The 17,074-nt window shown below is 46.3% G+C and overlaps 1 protein-coding gene across 2 annotated transcripts in view; it reads left to right on the top strand.

Moving 5' to 3' along the window:
• Positions 1–17,074, top strand: part of HIPK2 (homeodomain interacting protein kinase 2) — a 130,776-nt gene that overhangs the window by 87,610 nt on the left and 26,092 nt on the right. For both annotated transcript variants that reach the window (XM_066319776.1, XM_066319775.1), the window contains exons 3-7: positions 8,563–8,686; positions 10,774–10,893; positions 11,594–11,680; positions 12,769–12,953; positions 16,687–16,849. In XM_066319776.1, the coding sequence (XP_066175873.1) occupies positions 8,563–8,686; positions 10,774–10,893; positions 11,594–11,680; positions 12,769–12,953; positions 16,687–16,849 (679 nt within the window). The remainder of the gene's footprint in view (positions 1–8,562; positions 8,687–10,773; positions 10,894–11,593; positions 11,681–12,768; positions 12,954–16,686; positions 16,850–17,074) is intronic.

Below are 17,074 nucleotides of genomic sequence, written 5' to 3'. Positions count from 1 at the left end.
TGCTCACATGCTCTTGCTGAAGAGAGCAGGAGTTTTTCTTTAAGGCCCTAACCTAAATGAAGTGTGTATGTACAATGTATGGAGGAGAGCAGAGAGGTGCCCAGCCTCCCAGCAGACACCCCTCCCTCCCCGTTTAAACCCAGGCTTTGTTCATGCCTGAATCCAGCTTTCTTAATCCCAGGAAAGGTGCATAGGGATGGCAAGCGCCTGATATGTGAGTGTGGTTTACTTGAAAGTCTTCCAGGATTAACCTATGGAAATTGCTTTTTCCAAGAGCCTGGTGTGCGGGGTGGCAGCGAGCAGGGGGATCCTGTTGGAGTGCTTGATATGTGTCCTTGTGACTCCCCGATTTCCAAAGTGGATGCAAACCCATTGCAGCAGAGGGTTGTGTTTCCAGGTGCAGGGTGGGCACTCCCTTCACAGGGGCAGGGGGTTCCTGTGTGGAATGTCCACAGTAAGGGTGGGAAGAGAGCAGGAAAAGGAGACAGACACAGTGAGCAAGAGAGAAAAAGAGACGAGGTTATAGGCACTGAGTATGTGTTGAGGCCGAGGCAGAGTGAGGAGAGGGAGGAGGTGCAGCCTGGCAGAAAGCCAGGTATAAGCAAAGTCAAGTGAGATGTATTAAATTATGGTTTTCCATATGTATTATATAGATGCCAGATTGACAACAAATGGTAATTAAGCATGACACAAAGTCAGCTATGCACAGTTGTATTATTCCTTAAAATGACGAGGGGTGAGGCCCTTTGGGGCACAGCAGAGTTTATGGATGCTCCACCATGGGAGGTCTCTAAGCCAGGCTAGCTGAGTGCTGGCCAGGAGTGACACAGGCGTTGCTTGGATGGCCCAGGACTGGGGCAGGGAGGGAGTGGGTGACTTCCCTGAGGTTCAGGCTAGCCCTGTCCATCTCTGACACCATCCTCTGGAGTATTTTTACCCTTCCCTGGTGGAAGCACCCTGGTGGAACATGAGCAGTGGCCAGGGGAGGGTAGTCCAGTCTGTTTCTATGAGTTATTTGCTATTAAATACCCTTAGCTAGCAATGAGAGGCTCACGAGGATTGGTTGATAATTACTCCAGTCAAGTTCAGGTTGTGTAACTTGCTCTCTGTTTTTAAAAGACAGACTCGTGTGTATGTAAATTTGATTCAAACACCGTGGGATATGCACCTGTACCACAGGAAGCACTCCCAGCTGTGCAGGATTTTGCTTGTGTGGAGGAGGAGCTTGGTGACCTTCCTATTGGGACATGGATGGTTACTGGACCTTATAGAGTGAGAGAAGTTCAGGTGACAGGGGCCCTGGGAGGTCATTTAGTCCCACCTGATGGTTGGGGTAGAGTCTGCCATGAGATCAAGGTCAGGACTTCGTCTTGCTGGGTCTTAAAAGCCTCCAAGGATAGGAACTGCAGAGTCCCTCAGGGCAGCCTGTGCTGGTGGTTCATTAGTCTGCACACGAATGGTTTTCTCCATTCCCAGAGGGATCCTCTCCTGTGTCCGTTTGTCTGTCATCTCTGCCTTCTGCTGCCCACCTGAGGGAAGAGCCTGGCCCCATTTTCTCCATGTGGCAGAGGAGGAGAGGCAGGCGGCTGTCGTAGACACCGTGGTTATCCCACTGGGATCCCCAGACCAGACATGGGGTCCAGCTGTGGCTGTAGGTGGGTCACTACAGTGTTTGGTCTGCTGGCCCTGTTCCAGGGAGGCTGTTGGTCCTGCTGCTGCCAGGCTCTTCCTTTCTAGCCCACAGCCCTTCGAGTCAAGGTTCTCATGGCCATTCCAGCTGAGCGGCTCCCCAGTTGTCACCAGTGCTCATCTGTCCAGGGGCCAGACCTGGCATTTCTCCTGGCTGTATTTCCCTCACTGCCCATGTCTCCCACCTGTCCAGGTCCCTCGGGGTGGCAGCCCTGCCCTCTATGGCATGGCCAGGTCTCTCCAGTGTGGCATCACCCATAAACTGGGTGAGAATGCACTCGGCCTCCTCCTCAGTCAGGGATAAAGATGTTAAATGAGACCAGGCTGGGATGCACCCCTGCAGTACCTCACTGCTTACCGCTCTCCAGTTTATATTTATGTCCTGTAACATAAACCGTCACCGAGGGCTGAGTGAATCCAGCTTCCAGTCTTTTGAGCTGATTCAGATATTTTTTGAAGTGTTGCAGACTAATCTTGAGGGATGGGCAAGAGCAGTGTGAGCAGTGCAGTGCTGGAGCTCCCTTCTAGTGGTGGTTGTAGAGATGGCCTGACAGCCCTGGAAATGGCTCTGGTTATACCCACAGTCCTTCCCAGAAAGCAGGTGTACCTGTTTGGACCTGTGAAATACAGAGCCTGCTAGAAGGCCCTGTAGTGGCTCTGTCCTTTATCACTCAAACCAATACATCTTTGTGGGCAAACAGTACACTGTGGCCAATTGAGTGGCATTCCTCTGTGGTCCTTTCCCTCCCTCAGGAATAACCCTGTGCTGACTGACCTCTCCATGGCTGGAGCCTTGTGCTGGAATCTGAAAGGCATAGTGAGCCGGCATTTTCTGGGCTGAGTCTTGACTTGCAGGGCTGTTCCTTGCTCAGGGATGGAGGAGAAATGCAGAAGTCCAGCAGTGAGGGTGAGCCCAGCCTTTCCCTGCTGAGTGACGTGAGTTGGAGCCTAGGGCTGCTCTCCTGTCCACTGCGTGGGATGGGGAGTGAGCAGGCAGGAGCTGCTGGGGCTCATAGGTGTGCTAAGCTCTGGCCCTGGTGGCTGTCTTTCTCACATACACAAAAGTCTGCAGATGCCCAGCCCTGAAGCAGAGGATGGCCTTAGTCTGGGGATCATCCATATTTGATGTCTATGTCCCCTCTGGGTGTCTGTTTGAGTGGAGAGGTGTAGGGGTGAGGGAAATAGCAACTGTAACCTTTTACTTCCAGAATATGAGCCTGTCTCCTTTTACATCCCTTCACTTCAAAAATGATTTGGAGTCTGAGAAGTACAGAGGAACGAAAAAAAAGATTCTCTCTGCATTCCACCTTCATTACCTAAGAGTTAAAGGTACTCTGCATTCTACAGTACATGGCAATAAAAGATGAACACCTCTACAAAATACAAAAGGATCAAGTGAGCAGGTATGAGAAAGAGTCCATAAAGATACCAAAGAAAACTTGCATCTGAGAGGAGGATAGAGCTCCATCACTTGAAGAAAATCCTCTTTGTCAGACACACAAAGGCTGCAGTTCCTTGTCCTCAGGAGAGGTATCAGTGCATGGGAGAGCACCAGCCCTGAGCGGGGTGAAGCCCTGGCTGTGCAGCTGGTCGGTGCATCCCTGCTTGGGCAGAGGAGCTCAGCTCCTGCCTCTCTGCCCCTGCCCAGCGCTTCCTGAGTGGAGGTGTGAAAGCTGCTGCTTCCAGAGCTCAGGCTTTAGCAGGTGAGATGAGCACACAGGGCAAGACAGGAGCTGTGTGTTCCAGCTCAGAGACGTCTGCACTGCCTGCAGCTGCCCTCTGCCTTCTTCTGGAAGCGGGAACACTCTGCTCAAGGTGCCAGCAAGTATCAAGTTTGGAGTTATATTTCTGTCTGATGTGTACACTTGTCCATGAAGGACTCTGCTGAGACTATCACGCTTGGCCATGGGACCCTACCAGAGGTGGTAAATTATCCCTGAGGAGGGCACTTTGCAGGGAAGTTTTAAAATTCAGAAATATCCCAGCTCTCTGAATCGGAGTGTGTGGAAATGAATTTTTTTGGCATTTGTTTTTAATGTCCTGTGATGTGTGGGTGAAAAAGCCAGTGAGCTAGACTGGTAATTAATTTTCCTGACAGAAACACCAGACAATGAAATTACCCTGCCACAAAGCAGGGTTGCTAAAGTAAATACTCTGCCAGCAGCGGGCCTGAAAGCAGGACGGGGTCGTGTGTGAGGTGCAAGCAGATGATGAGATGGCACTTCTGCCTCTGGGGATCTGCGGGTGCTGCCAGCACGGGGACCCTGGAGCCCTGGGGCACTGCCACCAGCAGCTCTCTGGTGTACACAGGCACATTCAAGCTGAGCTCCAAAGGATGGGGGACTGACTGGACTCACTGCTGAGCCAAGCAACAGGTCAGCCTTTGCTGTCCAGGCAAGTAATTTGGTCAGACAGGGGTAGGGAAATGAGGATGGCTGCTTTTGTCCTGGAGATAGAGGCTTTTGGCAGGGCTCTTCAGTCTTTCCCAGGCTGGTGGCAAGTAGTTTCTAAATCTTTGGTCTGTGCTGGTGAGATCTGTGCGAGCTGTAGAACAGGTTGTGCCTGTGCATGCAGAAGGGGAGTGCCTTTTGTTGGAAGACATCGAGGGCAGCTCACGGGAGAGGAAGGACAGGAGGGCAAAGTCTTCTGCTTTCCTTCTGTGTGCCTTGTACTGGAGGCAGGAGTTACTGTGCCAGGACTGTTGCAGAAGCACGGCCAAGAAATGGGCTGGGAAATGGGTGGGAAATGGGGATGTTCTTGCATGTATTGAGGTGTCTGGTAGCTGCCTCCATTGTGTGCTGTCAGACAAGATCCTCACCACAATCAAAAGGTTTGGTGAGTCTGTGTTAAAAAACCTGTACTGTTGGAAGAGAAAATACTTCTCTGTGCAGTCATGGAGAGGTCTGCTGAAGATCTCAGTGCTGTTCAGGAGGGTCTGCTGCTGTTTGAATTGTCCTTCCGATTTATGATTGCAATACTTGGATGTGCACACTTTCATAGGGCATTTTCCCTTGTGGCACTGTGTTAGCAGCTGTAGAACGGAGAAATTCCACACAAGAACTGTTTAAGTCATGGAAACAGTTTTCTTTCCCTGTGGGAAAGAGAATTACACCAGTTTTATTGCTGAGCTAAATCTGAGTGCTTTTAGGAAAACAAGGGTCAGTTGTGGAGTAGACTGCACGCACATTTTAGGACCAGAGTTATTTAATGTATTAATTGTCTGTAAAAAGTGCTGGACCAGTAGTGAAGTGTTAAAGCATGCAGATAACACAGACTTGCTTAGGCTAGGCTGCAGAAAAGAGTGAGGAGCATTTAAAGGACTTGATCTAGATTACAGAAAACATTATGCCAGATCAGTGCAGTACTGAAAGGCGGTAAACATCGGAAGAGAAAAAATGAACTATTTCTGCATAATTCTATGTCCTAAATTAACTGCAGCTTCTCTGGAGAAAGGACTGTGCGTCTCAGAGGATCTCCCAGATAAAACATCTGCTGAAATGCCTCGTGTCACTCCAAAAGCAAACAAAATATTAAGCTTAGGGAAGACTGGAACGCGAAACCACTCTGCAAATAGTGTAAAATAAGTCTGGGGAATATCCCTGTGTTTAACTCTTTCTAGGTCTGCTCAGCCTGTCTCCAAGCAGTTGTGTCGGGAAGAGGAGCTGTAGGGTCAGGCAGTGGAAGTGGATGGAAACATCCAGTGGATGGTACACTGCGAAGCCAGAAGCTGCTGCAGACACGGGAGAACAGGGCAGAGATATAAAAACAGCTCGTGTTAAAGGACAGGTGATTCGGTCACTTCCATCTTCACCTCTAGACCAATCTGTGTGAACATGAGAGGTGACACATTTAAACCTGACGGAGGAAAATCAAGCTTTAAACAGCAGAGCTAAGATGCTATTGAAAGCAGAAGGTTGCCTGTGGAACTTGCTGCCACAACATGTGATGGAAGTCAAGATCTCACCTTGTCTTAAAAAACTGACATGCTTATGTTGAGAAAGAGAGGAGTTGCACATGTTAAATACTATGTGCAGAAGAACAATGTCCACCGCAGTAGAGGTTCAGAGGTATTTTATCACTGAACAGATTATTTTTGTTACAGACCTCGTAGCGTCCTGCCCCAAAATGCTTGGCATTGGCCATCTCAAGCAGGCAGAGCACTGCTCCTGGTGACTCCAGCTCCCTTTTTCACAGGGCAAACAGGAGGTATCTGCTGCTTGAAAATCTGGAAGCCTGTGTGGTGTCCACCACCTGTTGTTCTTGAGGTGTCTTAATGACTGCTTAATTAAGATCTTTTTATCTTAGGGCCACTCCCTCTCCATGGAAAAATCGCAATTACGATGTGAAGACTGGGAGAAAACCACAGCAAGTGATGGCTGTGGTGTACATAAGGCCCCAAGATCCAGCCTCTCACCATTGTTAGAATTCATAGAATGAGCAGTGTTCTGCTTAGTTGTATTTTATGTGTCAAAATAATATGGACGTTGATTAGTGCTTTTCTTCCCAATCACAGAGATGGAAAACTTCTTCTGCATGTAAAAAAGAAATTCTCTCCTAATTACTGCACTCCAGAAAGTGGAGCTTTCAGGAAAACCCACTGGACAGCCAAAGACTCGGGAGAAAAAAAAAATAATTAAGAGATTTCAGAACCTGAAATTCTAGGTCATCCCTTCTTGCAGGGGTCTGAAGGTGTTGGCAGCGTAAGTGTGGGGAGAGAGGAGAGGAGGTGTGTGCTGTGTGTGACAGCAGAGCAAGTGCTTTTTATGAACAGGGAGTTTTCCCCACAAAATCACGTCGGGAATATCCCTGTGGTCCACCCCTCGGCTTGAGTTAGTGGGAGGGATTTGAAGTTCAGGCGATTGGTGGCTGAGCTCTCATTAGTGACCAGGGACATTTCGCTCACAATGTGGAAGGCAGGCAGGGAGAGGCAGATGGCTTTGAATGCAGGATTTACATAGTAATGAGATTCAGGTCACCATAGCTGTCTTTTTCTCTCTGCATTTTGTCTAGGTGTCGAGTGGTGTGTAGGGATGACAGGGATGACGGAATGGGGAGGAAAAGAGGAAAATTAACCCCTTCTTCATGAGGAAAGATTGCTGTTAGAACACAAAGTTTGTCACAGTGGGCTAAAAAGCAGTAGGGTATGACAATGACAAGCACAGATGAAGCTAGAAGGGGTAAAGGTAGCCACTTTTTAAGTTTCTGACTTGGTTTTTTGTGGGAATGGCACAAAGAATTCCAACTTAAAAATCCCAGAATTTCCTGTGATTTTTATGTTCTGCATTGCGGGTTTAAGAAGGGGTAGTATGGGAGTTTTATCATTACATGCCCCCCAAAACTGGGGGAGTTTGTGGAGTGAAGACAGAACATGTATTCTTGCTACAGGGTCTTTGCTTCTTTGGAAAAAAAATTACCATTTTGCTTGATTTCTTGGCTAAAGCCTTGTCTTGACATGACTTTGTAATGGCGTGATTAAAACATAATATTTTCCACTGCAATTGGTAATCCTTAGTATGATCTCACTAGTGTCAGATCTTATCCTGATGACAGATGAGGAACTGGGAACCATGGGTCCTATTTCGAGCTTTGGATGGTGGCACTTAATTTGCTCAATAGCAAACCCCAGGCATTCCCAAAATATGTATGAGGGCCTGAGAAATCCCAAGGCTATATTTAAAATTATGGAAGTTTTAAAGCAGTGTGTGTTTCTTTTATCTGTCTTCTGCATTTTTCTTTCCTTTATAGTTAGAAGAGTATGGGACAGTAAGTTACTCTTCCTGCTGTACATCCCATGAAACCAGAAGCTGGAGCTTTAGAAGTGTTGCAAGAAGAACAGGAGAGAAGCCTTATGAGATCCTTGTATAAATACAAACTGTGTCACATAACTGCATGTGGACATCTAGGCAGATGTGGGATAAGTAAGGGAGGTGTTTGTGTGTATAAGGTTTTCAGTATTTGGAAAACATTTCTGGTTCTTTCACACAGAAATTTTTGAAACACAGAATGTTTGGGACACATAGGCCACTGGAGCTGAGCAAGTTCATCTAACCTCATCCTGCAGACCTTTTCAACGTCAGTGGAGAAGTATTCCTACCACCCCAAGGCAGTGGGACAGATTCCCCCTAGAGGAGAAGGGAGCAGAGGTGCTTTGGTGGCATCTTCTGGAGCCAGCAATAAATGCATAGCCAGAGAGCTGCTGCATTTTGGCTCTTTGGGCTGACAGGGAAAAGGAAATCTAATCAGTTGCCTGGGATAGACTAGGAAAGGAAGGCTTCTTGGCTACTTCCTCCTGAGGAAAAGGCTTAGGTCTAATAGATCTAATTACATTATTTCTCTGTTTTTTTGTTACAGCCATTTGTTTCAAAAGTCAGTAATCCTTTTATACCAGTTCTGTAATGATTATTTAATGTCTGGCTGTTTGTGAACCCACAGAGCTGTGTGAACAGAGGATGCTTCACTGCAGGGGATCTGTGCAGCTCACAGGACAGCGAGCTGGGCCTGAGAGCCTCGAGTGGGGGCCTTTGTTGGGTGCCTTCATATTCCCATTTGCTGGATGAAAGCAGTGGTAGTTCTCTCCTTTACAAAATGCTGCCAGACATAGGGCTGTCTCTGGGCTGTATATGGCCACAGTGCTCTTCTGTACTGTGATAAATAAGTATTGATTTATATTATATTCTTGATTTAAATAAATAGAAGAAGGATAAACATTCACCGACTAATGTTTGGTTAGCAAGCGCTGTGCCAGTGGCCAGTGTGTCCCTCAGCTCTGTCGGCAGTGACACTTGTTGGCAGCAGCTCTCTGAGTGTCACGATGGGCACCAGCTGAGTGGTTCTGCTCCCCTTGCTGATGTTTTCTGACCTCTTCCTCCACAGAGCCCCTGAAATCATCCTCGGTTTACCCTTCTGTGAAGCAATCGATATGTGGTCATTGGGATGTGTCATTGCAGAGCTGTTCTTGGGCTGGCCCTTGTACCCAGGAGCTTCAGAGTACGATCAGGTGGGTGTGGATATAGCCCTGGGTGCTGGTAAGTGCACAAGTCGTTTTCCCTTCTCTTGTCAGCGTGAACAGGTGCCAACTTTTTCACTTTTGCTAATGGTGGGTCTGTGTTTCTCGCTCTCCCAAGTCACCATTGCCATTATGCACCTGGGTATTTATTGCAGGTCACCAGTGTGCAGCTTGGTATGCTGCCTTTTAAGATCTGGCTGCCTTTGAGAGTGAAATCTCAATGGAGAGTCAAGGCTGCCATTGACTGGGGAGCTCTGTACATGTCTCTCCTCACTGAGCAGAGCAGGCACTCGTTCTCTGCTGTAGCAGCAAGTGCTGTATAAAGCCTTATTTGTTAGAAGAAACTGCACGAACTCGGCTGCATTTCATAACCCCTTTTATGAGAGTGTGTATTAAAAGCAATGACAGGGAGAACGTTGGCACTGATGTAGGTTTCCAGTTAATATAAGCTGTCGTTCCTTTTCTCCCTATAGGCTTTTATGCTCTTTTTGTAGTCCTAAAACCAATAATTCAGTGGCAGCTAGAGCCAGGCCTGTAGAATACTTTGCATTCCCATAGTATTCTTCAGGCTGATCTTAGCTGTCTGCAAATGCAGCCTGAAAAGGGTCTTTTTTCTTTTAGGAAATAAATTTTTTAAGAAAGAAAAAAAAAAAAAAAGGCAAGATAATAAGTAAGTTTTTCACATACTGAAATGTTTTCTTGACTTTTCTTTTGAAACTAGTATTTTTTTTAATCAGAGCTCTAAAGGTAAAATTTGGCATGGGAAATAACTTGCAGCAATGAGCAGGGCTATTCGTGACTCTAAAGGAAATCAGATGTAGCTGAGAAACTCACAAGTGTTTGGAAATCACATACCAAGCATTGAAGAGTGGATTTCTTTCTCTTCTCTGTTGCACCCCAAAAGCCATAAAACACGCAGCTGAAAAAGAAATCACCATACCTTACTGGCCAGCTTAGCTGCCCAGCACAAAGCTTCCTCTGGTAAAGTGTGACAGGGGCTCCTGGGGAGCTGGGAAAGGGGTAGGGGCTGATCCTGGTCCCTGGCTGCAGCACTGGCACTGGGCTGCAGGCAGCCTCCTGGTGCCTCTCAGGTGTGTGAGCCCTGATGGACCTAAGGAGCTGCAGAGCTGAGCAAGCCTTGCACTCTGAACTGGACCTGAGTGCTTGGAAGTGATTGAAACCGTGGCTGCTTTTTTTTATGCCTTTATTTATTTAATGTTTCTATCCTTCTCTGTTTCTCCTCTTAAAAACACTTTCCATTCTTCCCTAGAGTTTTCTGGAGTAGGTGACTGTTTTAGTAGTTTTGCAGAGTGTGCAGCAATTTTGCAGAATGAGGCCATTAAGGAGCCAGGAGGTGGCAAAGTTAAGGTTTTGTGTGGCACCTCAGGCATGTGTGACATCTGCCTTTAATTGTGTAATCACAGGCCCCTTCTCCTTTATAAATAAATAAAAGTTTGGGATCCTGGAAACACAAATAGAGTATCTTTTAGCTGTGTGGGTGCCAGTGAGGTCATGCTCGTGGATGCAACCCAAATAACGTCATGTAGTCAGTAGAGACGAGTCCTTTCCATACCATGAGGGCGTCACTTGCTTTGAGTGTGTATTTCACCTTAGTTCAAAGGCAGTCACTTTATAATCCTCTGTTTGGAACTTCTGACTGCTCCTAGGATAGGCAGTGTGCTCGGGTGGAAGGAGACAGGCGGAAGTTAGAGAGCAAATATCAAATTGCTGAGATGACTTCCCGGAGAAGAGAAGGTACAAAGTGTTGAGACATCCCATTGGAATAACTGTGTGCGTCCTTCTCTTTGACCTTTAAAAACTTAGGGACTTTACTCTTTTCATCCTTAGGGCTTGTGGGAGTACAGTCTAAGGGTGTAGGTGATAAATGGAGGGAATTCCATGCAGAAATTCTCTTCTTCTCGTACCTTGCCCTGAGTTATTTGGGGTGAAGTCTTTCTACGTGCCACATCTTCTTTTTCTGTCTGTTCTGTCGGTTCAAATGCCTTCTGCATTCCTTCAAGGAAGACCTCCAGAGATCTTCACAGGACGAAGAGTGACCTCTCATCCTTCTCTTACAGATTCGCTACATTTCGCAGACGCAGGGCTTACCAGCAGAGTATTTGTTAAGTGCAGGGACAAAGACTACGAGGTTTTTCAACAGGGATACAGACTCACCGTATCCCTTGTGGAGGCTGAAGGTAGGAAGACATTCCCTTGTTTCTTTTGCCTTGCAGTTGTTGGTTGGAAGGGCACAGACATTCAGGTCACCTCAGAGCCTAAGTTTCTGGTTTTTGCAGTGCAGTACAGACATAGGGATGGGTACTGCCCAAGGTCAAACTGCCATCCCTAAAATTTGGGGCCTATAATACACCTGCTTGGCATTTTGAAGTTGGAAATTTAAGTCCAGAGTTGACCTGGAAATCTCCCTCGAAGTAGTCAATGAATTGGTGTGTAGTGGGCAGACTTTGCTCTAATATCTAACTCGTTGTGGGGAGTGGAAAATAAGGCAAGCACTTTAATTCTATAACCAAGACCTCTAGTAAAGCAGGTGGGCCCTGAGTGTCCTGTACCAGTTTGTTTGGCTGCATGATGTCCCCACGGAGAGAGGCCAGTGGGCTTCTGGGTGGGATGGAATGCTGCACCTCACACCAGGATGGATGTCAGAGACCCACCATAGTTGGGAGGACCCTCAGAAGTGAAACAGAAGAGATAAATCACCTCGTGACATAAAAGATGTCACATAACCGTGGTGGAGATCACGTAAGTGGTGTCTAGTCAGGCAAGAGAGACACGATGGTCCCTGATGAGGATAGGATGAAGCCCCCATGGGAAGTGACACATAATCTCCAGCTGGTTGCAGGGCAGTGTTGGTCAATGCCTGTGTCCTGTTTTGAGCAGACGCCAGATGATCATGAGGCAGAGACGGGGATTAAGTCAAAGGAAGCAAGAAAGTATATTTTCAACTGTTTGGATGATATGGCACAGGTAAGAGCATTGGTGAGTAACCAGCAAGACTGTTCACATGCTTTCCAGCAACGCTAGCAAAAGGGAATTGTAGAAGTTCTCTGTGTATCCTATTCTTGAGCCAGCTCCTGAAAAATACCAGGATTATGCCTCCCAAATTAGCTGTTACGTGCTGCTTTGTAGCAGTGACTGCACGCAGGGGTGTGTGTGCTGTAGTAAAGCAGCCTTGGAAAGTGGCTAAGGCACGTCTCTGAGTGTTGAAATCCTGCATTTTCTCTTGTCTCTCCAGTGCTCTTCTGTATGACCCCTGGCAAGTCACTTAGTACTCTGCGCTTTAATATTTCCATTTGTTAAAGGGAGACGGTGGAAATATTCATCGTGAGCACAGAAGAGTGTGCTCGCTGTAAAATGTGGCTGGCTGGGGAAGAATGAGAAGCACTAATTCACTGTGTCACTTCCATGTTGTTGTGAGAGCTAATCCCAGCATCACCACTCCTGTGATGGGAGTTTGTGCTGACAAACAAACCAGTGTGCAAAACTGGCCCAACACTAGCACCAAAGTGGAGTTTGTGCTAGCAAAGTCTAGGCATTGTAGCAGGTAAACATGTGAACATGCAGGAATGGAGGAATGCAATCAGAGGAGACTGGATAATATATGAAATAATGTAACACATCTTTTTTTCCTGGTGCCTGATACATGAATGGGATATTTCTCATAAACCTGCTGACAATTTTTATGGATTTTATACATTCTTTGCTCATAGGGCGCATAGATAAGTATCTGATGGCACAGTATATGATAAATTCTCTGATTATCAGAGGCTTGCCTGCTACCACATGGAAGCTGTTCATCTTCAGTGGAGGGTGACTAAGTGTTTCATTAGCCACTGACCCAGGCGAGCTGAACACTTAACAGTCTGTCTGGAGATGTGACATGCACAAGCCAGATGAGTGGCCACCACGGAGCCTGGCATGGCCCTTCAGCAGCTACTCCTTCAGACAGGGAGACTCGCAGGGCATGTGCTCCAACGAGGAGTAAACACAGTTTGCTGGAGACCTGACCATCTGCTCTTCCCCTTGGGCACTCACTCCTGTCCCTTCTCCTCCAGGTGAACATGACAACGGATTTGGAAGGAAGCGATATGTTGGTGGAAAAGGCAGACCGGCGGGAGTTCATAGATCTGTTAAAGAAGATGTTGACAATAGATGCAGATAAGAGGATAACACCCATTGAAACTCTGAGCCACCCTTTTGTCACCATGACGCACTTGCTCGACTTCCCTCACAGCACACAGTACGTGGCTTTTGTTCCTCTTGGGTTTTGGATTGAGGGGTGAAGAGGATAGCTGGTTGTGGTGGAGACCAAGTGTATCTGAGGGGCTTTGTTAAGATGTTTAATTCCTAAGTTTTAAGCTTTTCTTGCTTAAAAAAAAAAAAAAAATTATTTCCAGCTCAAGGTTGCAAGAATTGTGTTGTAGGTGCTTGGCATTTAAAACGCTGCAGTGTGTGTTACATTAATTATGTAAATATTCAGTAATTACATATTTTTGCATTAAAATGCAGGAGAAATTATGCAATTAGTGCTGAAAGTATCAGTCTATTTCAAAGTAATATAGTCCTGATTGTTATTGGAGTAATCAACCTGATCTGCAGTGGGGAGCCGACCCTTCCTCCCAAGAACCTTCCCGTCGTGCCAGGAGTCAGCGTGGGGCTGTTTGCTTTTTAAGGGAAGAGCTGTTCTGCAGCAGGCTGTTTCACAGGCATGAGCAACAGGACAAGGAGTTCAGTTTTCAGCTTGGTTGTTGTCCACCTGTGTCACCTTAAACACCATTCTGACCTCAGCTGACACATGTGGAATGGGGATGGGCTCCGCTGCCTGGTGGAGATGAGGAGTCACATCTTCAAGCCTGACTGCCCCTTCTCCTAAAGCTGCACCACAGAGCACAGCAGCCTGAAATGCAGGGTACCTGCACCCAGCCCACTGCCCGTGTCCAGTTCACATTGGGACAGGCTTCTCAGGTGTAAGTGGACGAGGTAGACACACAGTGGAAGTTTTCCAGAGCCTTCAGGAACTGAGCTTTGAACATCCTGCTTTACAGCACTTGGCAGTTCAAGGTGCTTTCTCAGGCTGTCCCTTCCCCTTGACAGGAGAGCAATTATTGGCACAGTGCTGTACTTCATTGAGTGCCATTTGCGTGAGTGTTTTAAAGGCTGTCAGGAGCTCAGGTACAAAATTAAAGAGAGCTGCTTGAAGAGCTGCAGAGTGTGTTTTTTGTGCTGCAGAGCAACAGGTAACTTTGTCAGCTCCCCTGCCTGTATGGGTGGCTGCAGTGTTTTGAGTTTGTTTAAGGTAGCTTTCCTCTTTTGAAGGAGCTGTAGCTGCCTTTTTGTCACATTTATCACGAGATAAGAGCATCTGCTTACCAGAAGTTAGTGGGTGCACGATCTGTGTAGACCCAGACTTAGCCTGCACAGCCATCTTTGAGCATGGTTACCTATAAATAGATAGTAAGTGATAAATGAAAACAAGATGGGGGATGATTGTGCTAAACAGGAAGAAAGTAAAGTTTCCTATAAAAAACAGTCATGAATAAAATATGACAACAAAAATACTGAGTGAGCATCATAGACAAAAGTCTTTTAATTTGCAACAGTCCTCCTGACTGTGCAACAACTGATTGTGTAAGATAGGAGAGATTTGTGACCTAATGCATTGCCGTCAGAAATCTTTCCACTAACGCAGCAGTCCATAACCACATCTTCATTTTTGAAGTGCTCACTTGTGGTGGCTCAGGCAAAGCCCCAGAAAGACTGAAAATATCATCGAGGCCAATAGTACTGAGAATTCTAGCCAAATAAAGAATTCAGCACCACATCTCTGTAAACTAAATGTGTGCCAGCCGGGTGTGTAACTCCTCAAACCCCTCCACGCTGGAAGCAGTGACTGGCAAAGAGAGCAATGAGCTGTAACCAGCATGGCAAGTGGATGGAACTTGTGTCTGTGGTTACTTGTGGTTTGGAGAACAGAAACTTCAAAGCCTTGAAAGATGCAGGGAGCTATAATCTCTCTGGGAAATAAGTTGGGCAGCAGAAAAAGTGAGAATATATAGAAGCTGGAGCTTCTGGAAGGAATCTCTGCTGTGGCACGTTTCAGGGAAGCTGCAAGTTCAAGCAGCACAAGAGGGGCTGTTCTGCTTTCTTACAAGTAGACAGCAAAGTGAGCTTAGCTTCCCATTTCATATATTTAACTTCCTGGCTCTTAGATTGCTGAGTACTCCTCAGACTTTCTGTCTGTTTTGCTTTGTCCCTGTGGGGTTTTTTTCCCCCACCTTTTCTTAAAGTAAAGCCAGAGAACATGGTATTGCATTTGTAGAGCTTGCACCGTGCTAGATAAAACCATTTGGTTTTTTTATCAAACACACACTATTCACCATGCACAGAACCTATACTCTTCCCAGTGCTTTCTTCTTTGTGCAGTGGGAATTATATTCATGCTTGACCGAAAATAAGCGATCCAATAGCCTTCTGTATGTATTGGATAAGTGTTTGATTTTGGATGTTCTGTGACCAGCAGGTGTAGTTCTGGAAGTGAGTGCACATAATGGGCAGCTGTGCAGTGTCCTGAGCCTGGCTTATCTGCAGGTGTTTATGGCCCAGATCCAGTTACCAGGATATTACTTGTAGGAAAAGAGAAGTGGCCATTTGAGTGAGAGACAAGGCAGAGACAAAAAGATATAGGTCCTCTTCATCAACCTTAGGGATCATATAGGGGTGTTCTGTCTGAAGGGAAACTTTGTTTCTTAAAAATGATGTGAGGCTATATCCCTTCCTCCAGGAGTTTAGATCATTATAAAATAGTCAGCATACAGCTGATTTTCACCGCTCAGAATTTCTTTTCTTCCATGTTGGGATAATGGAAATAAAATAAATGCCTTTCTATTTTCTGAGATTGTGTTTTAGACTCTGAGGTCACATTTGTAAAAACAGTTATTGTGGAAGAATTGTGGAAAACCTGTATTGGCTTTCAGATGTCAAAAAGTGAGATTGTACTAAAAATACAGTGTTACCCAGGTTCATTGTGTTGTTGCCTCTTAAGCTCTAAATGCTTTGGTATTCTAATTAATGAAATGTGGGCAGTTTCATTTACCAGATGCCTACTGTGCTCTAGCAATGCAGAGAGTATTTAATCTGCTTTACTGGGGCACAAAGGAGGACACTTGTCAAAATTTTCATTGCTATGTCAATAACATTTGAGGGAAAGTCAGTGTGGAGGGAGAAGCTGTAATCATTCCCGCACAGATCCAGTTCTCAGTGTGAGATAACCTCAGAACCAGATTCCTTTGGGGCATGGAGGAATTTGCTTTGGAATAACTTTTGGATATGAATTGTCCCATTGACTGCAAGAGGAGATGTCATGCTTCAAGACAAGCATCTTCACAAGTGTTTTGCTAGACAGGGGCAATGTTTCAACTGCTTAGCTGTACACAGCTCTTTGTGAACAGCTACTAAAAAGGAACAAGAATGACTTCTTTAGGGGTCTCAGTGATCAAGAACAATAAAATTCTTCATTGCAAAAGAAGTGTAAAACTATCTTTACGCTTACACTGAGGCAAAAAGCACAAGTTTTCTTTTCCTCTCAGGCTCCATCATCAGGAAAAAAACAGTTTCTTTCTTGCTCTCAGTCTCCTTCAGTCTTTTAATATAGCCTCTTCGTATTTCTTGCCATCCCCTAAGGAGCAGCCACTTTGCTTGCTTTAGTGACTTGTATTGCAGTGCAGAGACCCATGGGAGCACCCAGGAGTGCCAAGGCAGCTGGGACTCTCATCTTGGCCCTCTTCAGTACAGGGTTAATCTGACTCTCACTGGTTTAGAGAGACCTGCACAAAATAGCAAAGGACTTTTAAGAGTCTCGAAAGTGCTAAGCCTGCCGTGGAGACCTATTGCAGGGCCGCTGTGATGAACTGTTACCTGTGCGAGTCGCTTGGCTGATTTTCTCTGCCTCCTTTTCCCCCCTTTCCCCTGCGCAGTGTCAAGTCCTGCTTCCAGAACATGGAGATTTGCAAGCGGCGGGTGAATATGTACGACACGGTGAACCAGAGCAAGACGCCATTCATCACCCACGTGGCCCCAAGTACATCGACCAACCTGACCATGACTTTTAACAACCAGCTGAACACGGTCCACAACCAGGTGAGGGCATCAATCACAAGCAGCCAGTGCTTGAAACATTTATGTCAGGAGGGCCTAGAAGATGAAAAGCAAAGTAGCATCCCATTTAACGTGCCTGCCAAGAGATGGTGCCTTTTTACTCTCCTTCCTCTGCTCTTTTCCTCACTCTCTTTTCTTCGGGCAAGCAGTAATCTTGTGACATTTTGTGTGATGGTGAAATGTTGCCCTTGTTGTTTATGTTGTTGT

The sequence above is a fragment of the Sylvia atricapilla genome, chromosome 5 (assembly GCF_009819655.1).
Source record: "Sylvia atricapilla isolate bSylAtr1 chromosome 5, bSylAtr1.pri, whole genome shotgun sequence".
Lineage (NCBI taxonomy): Eukaryota > Metazoa > Chordata > Aves > Passeriformes > Sylviidae > Sylvia > Sylvia atricapilla.
Note: the sequence above shows the minus strand (reverse complement) of the source record. Positions and strands in the feature narration are given on the sequence as shown.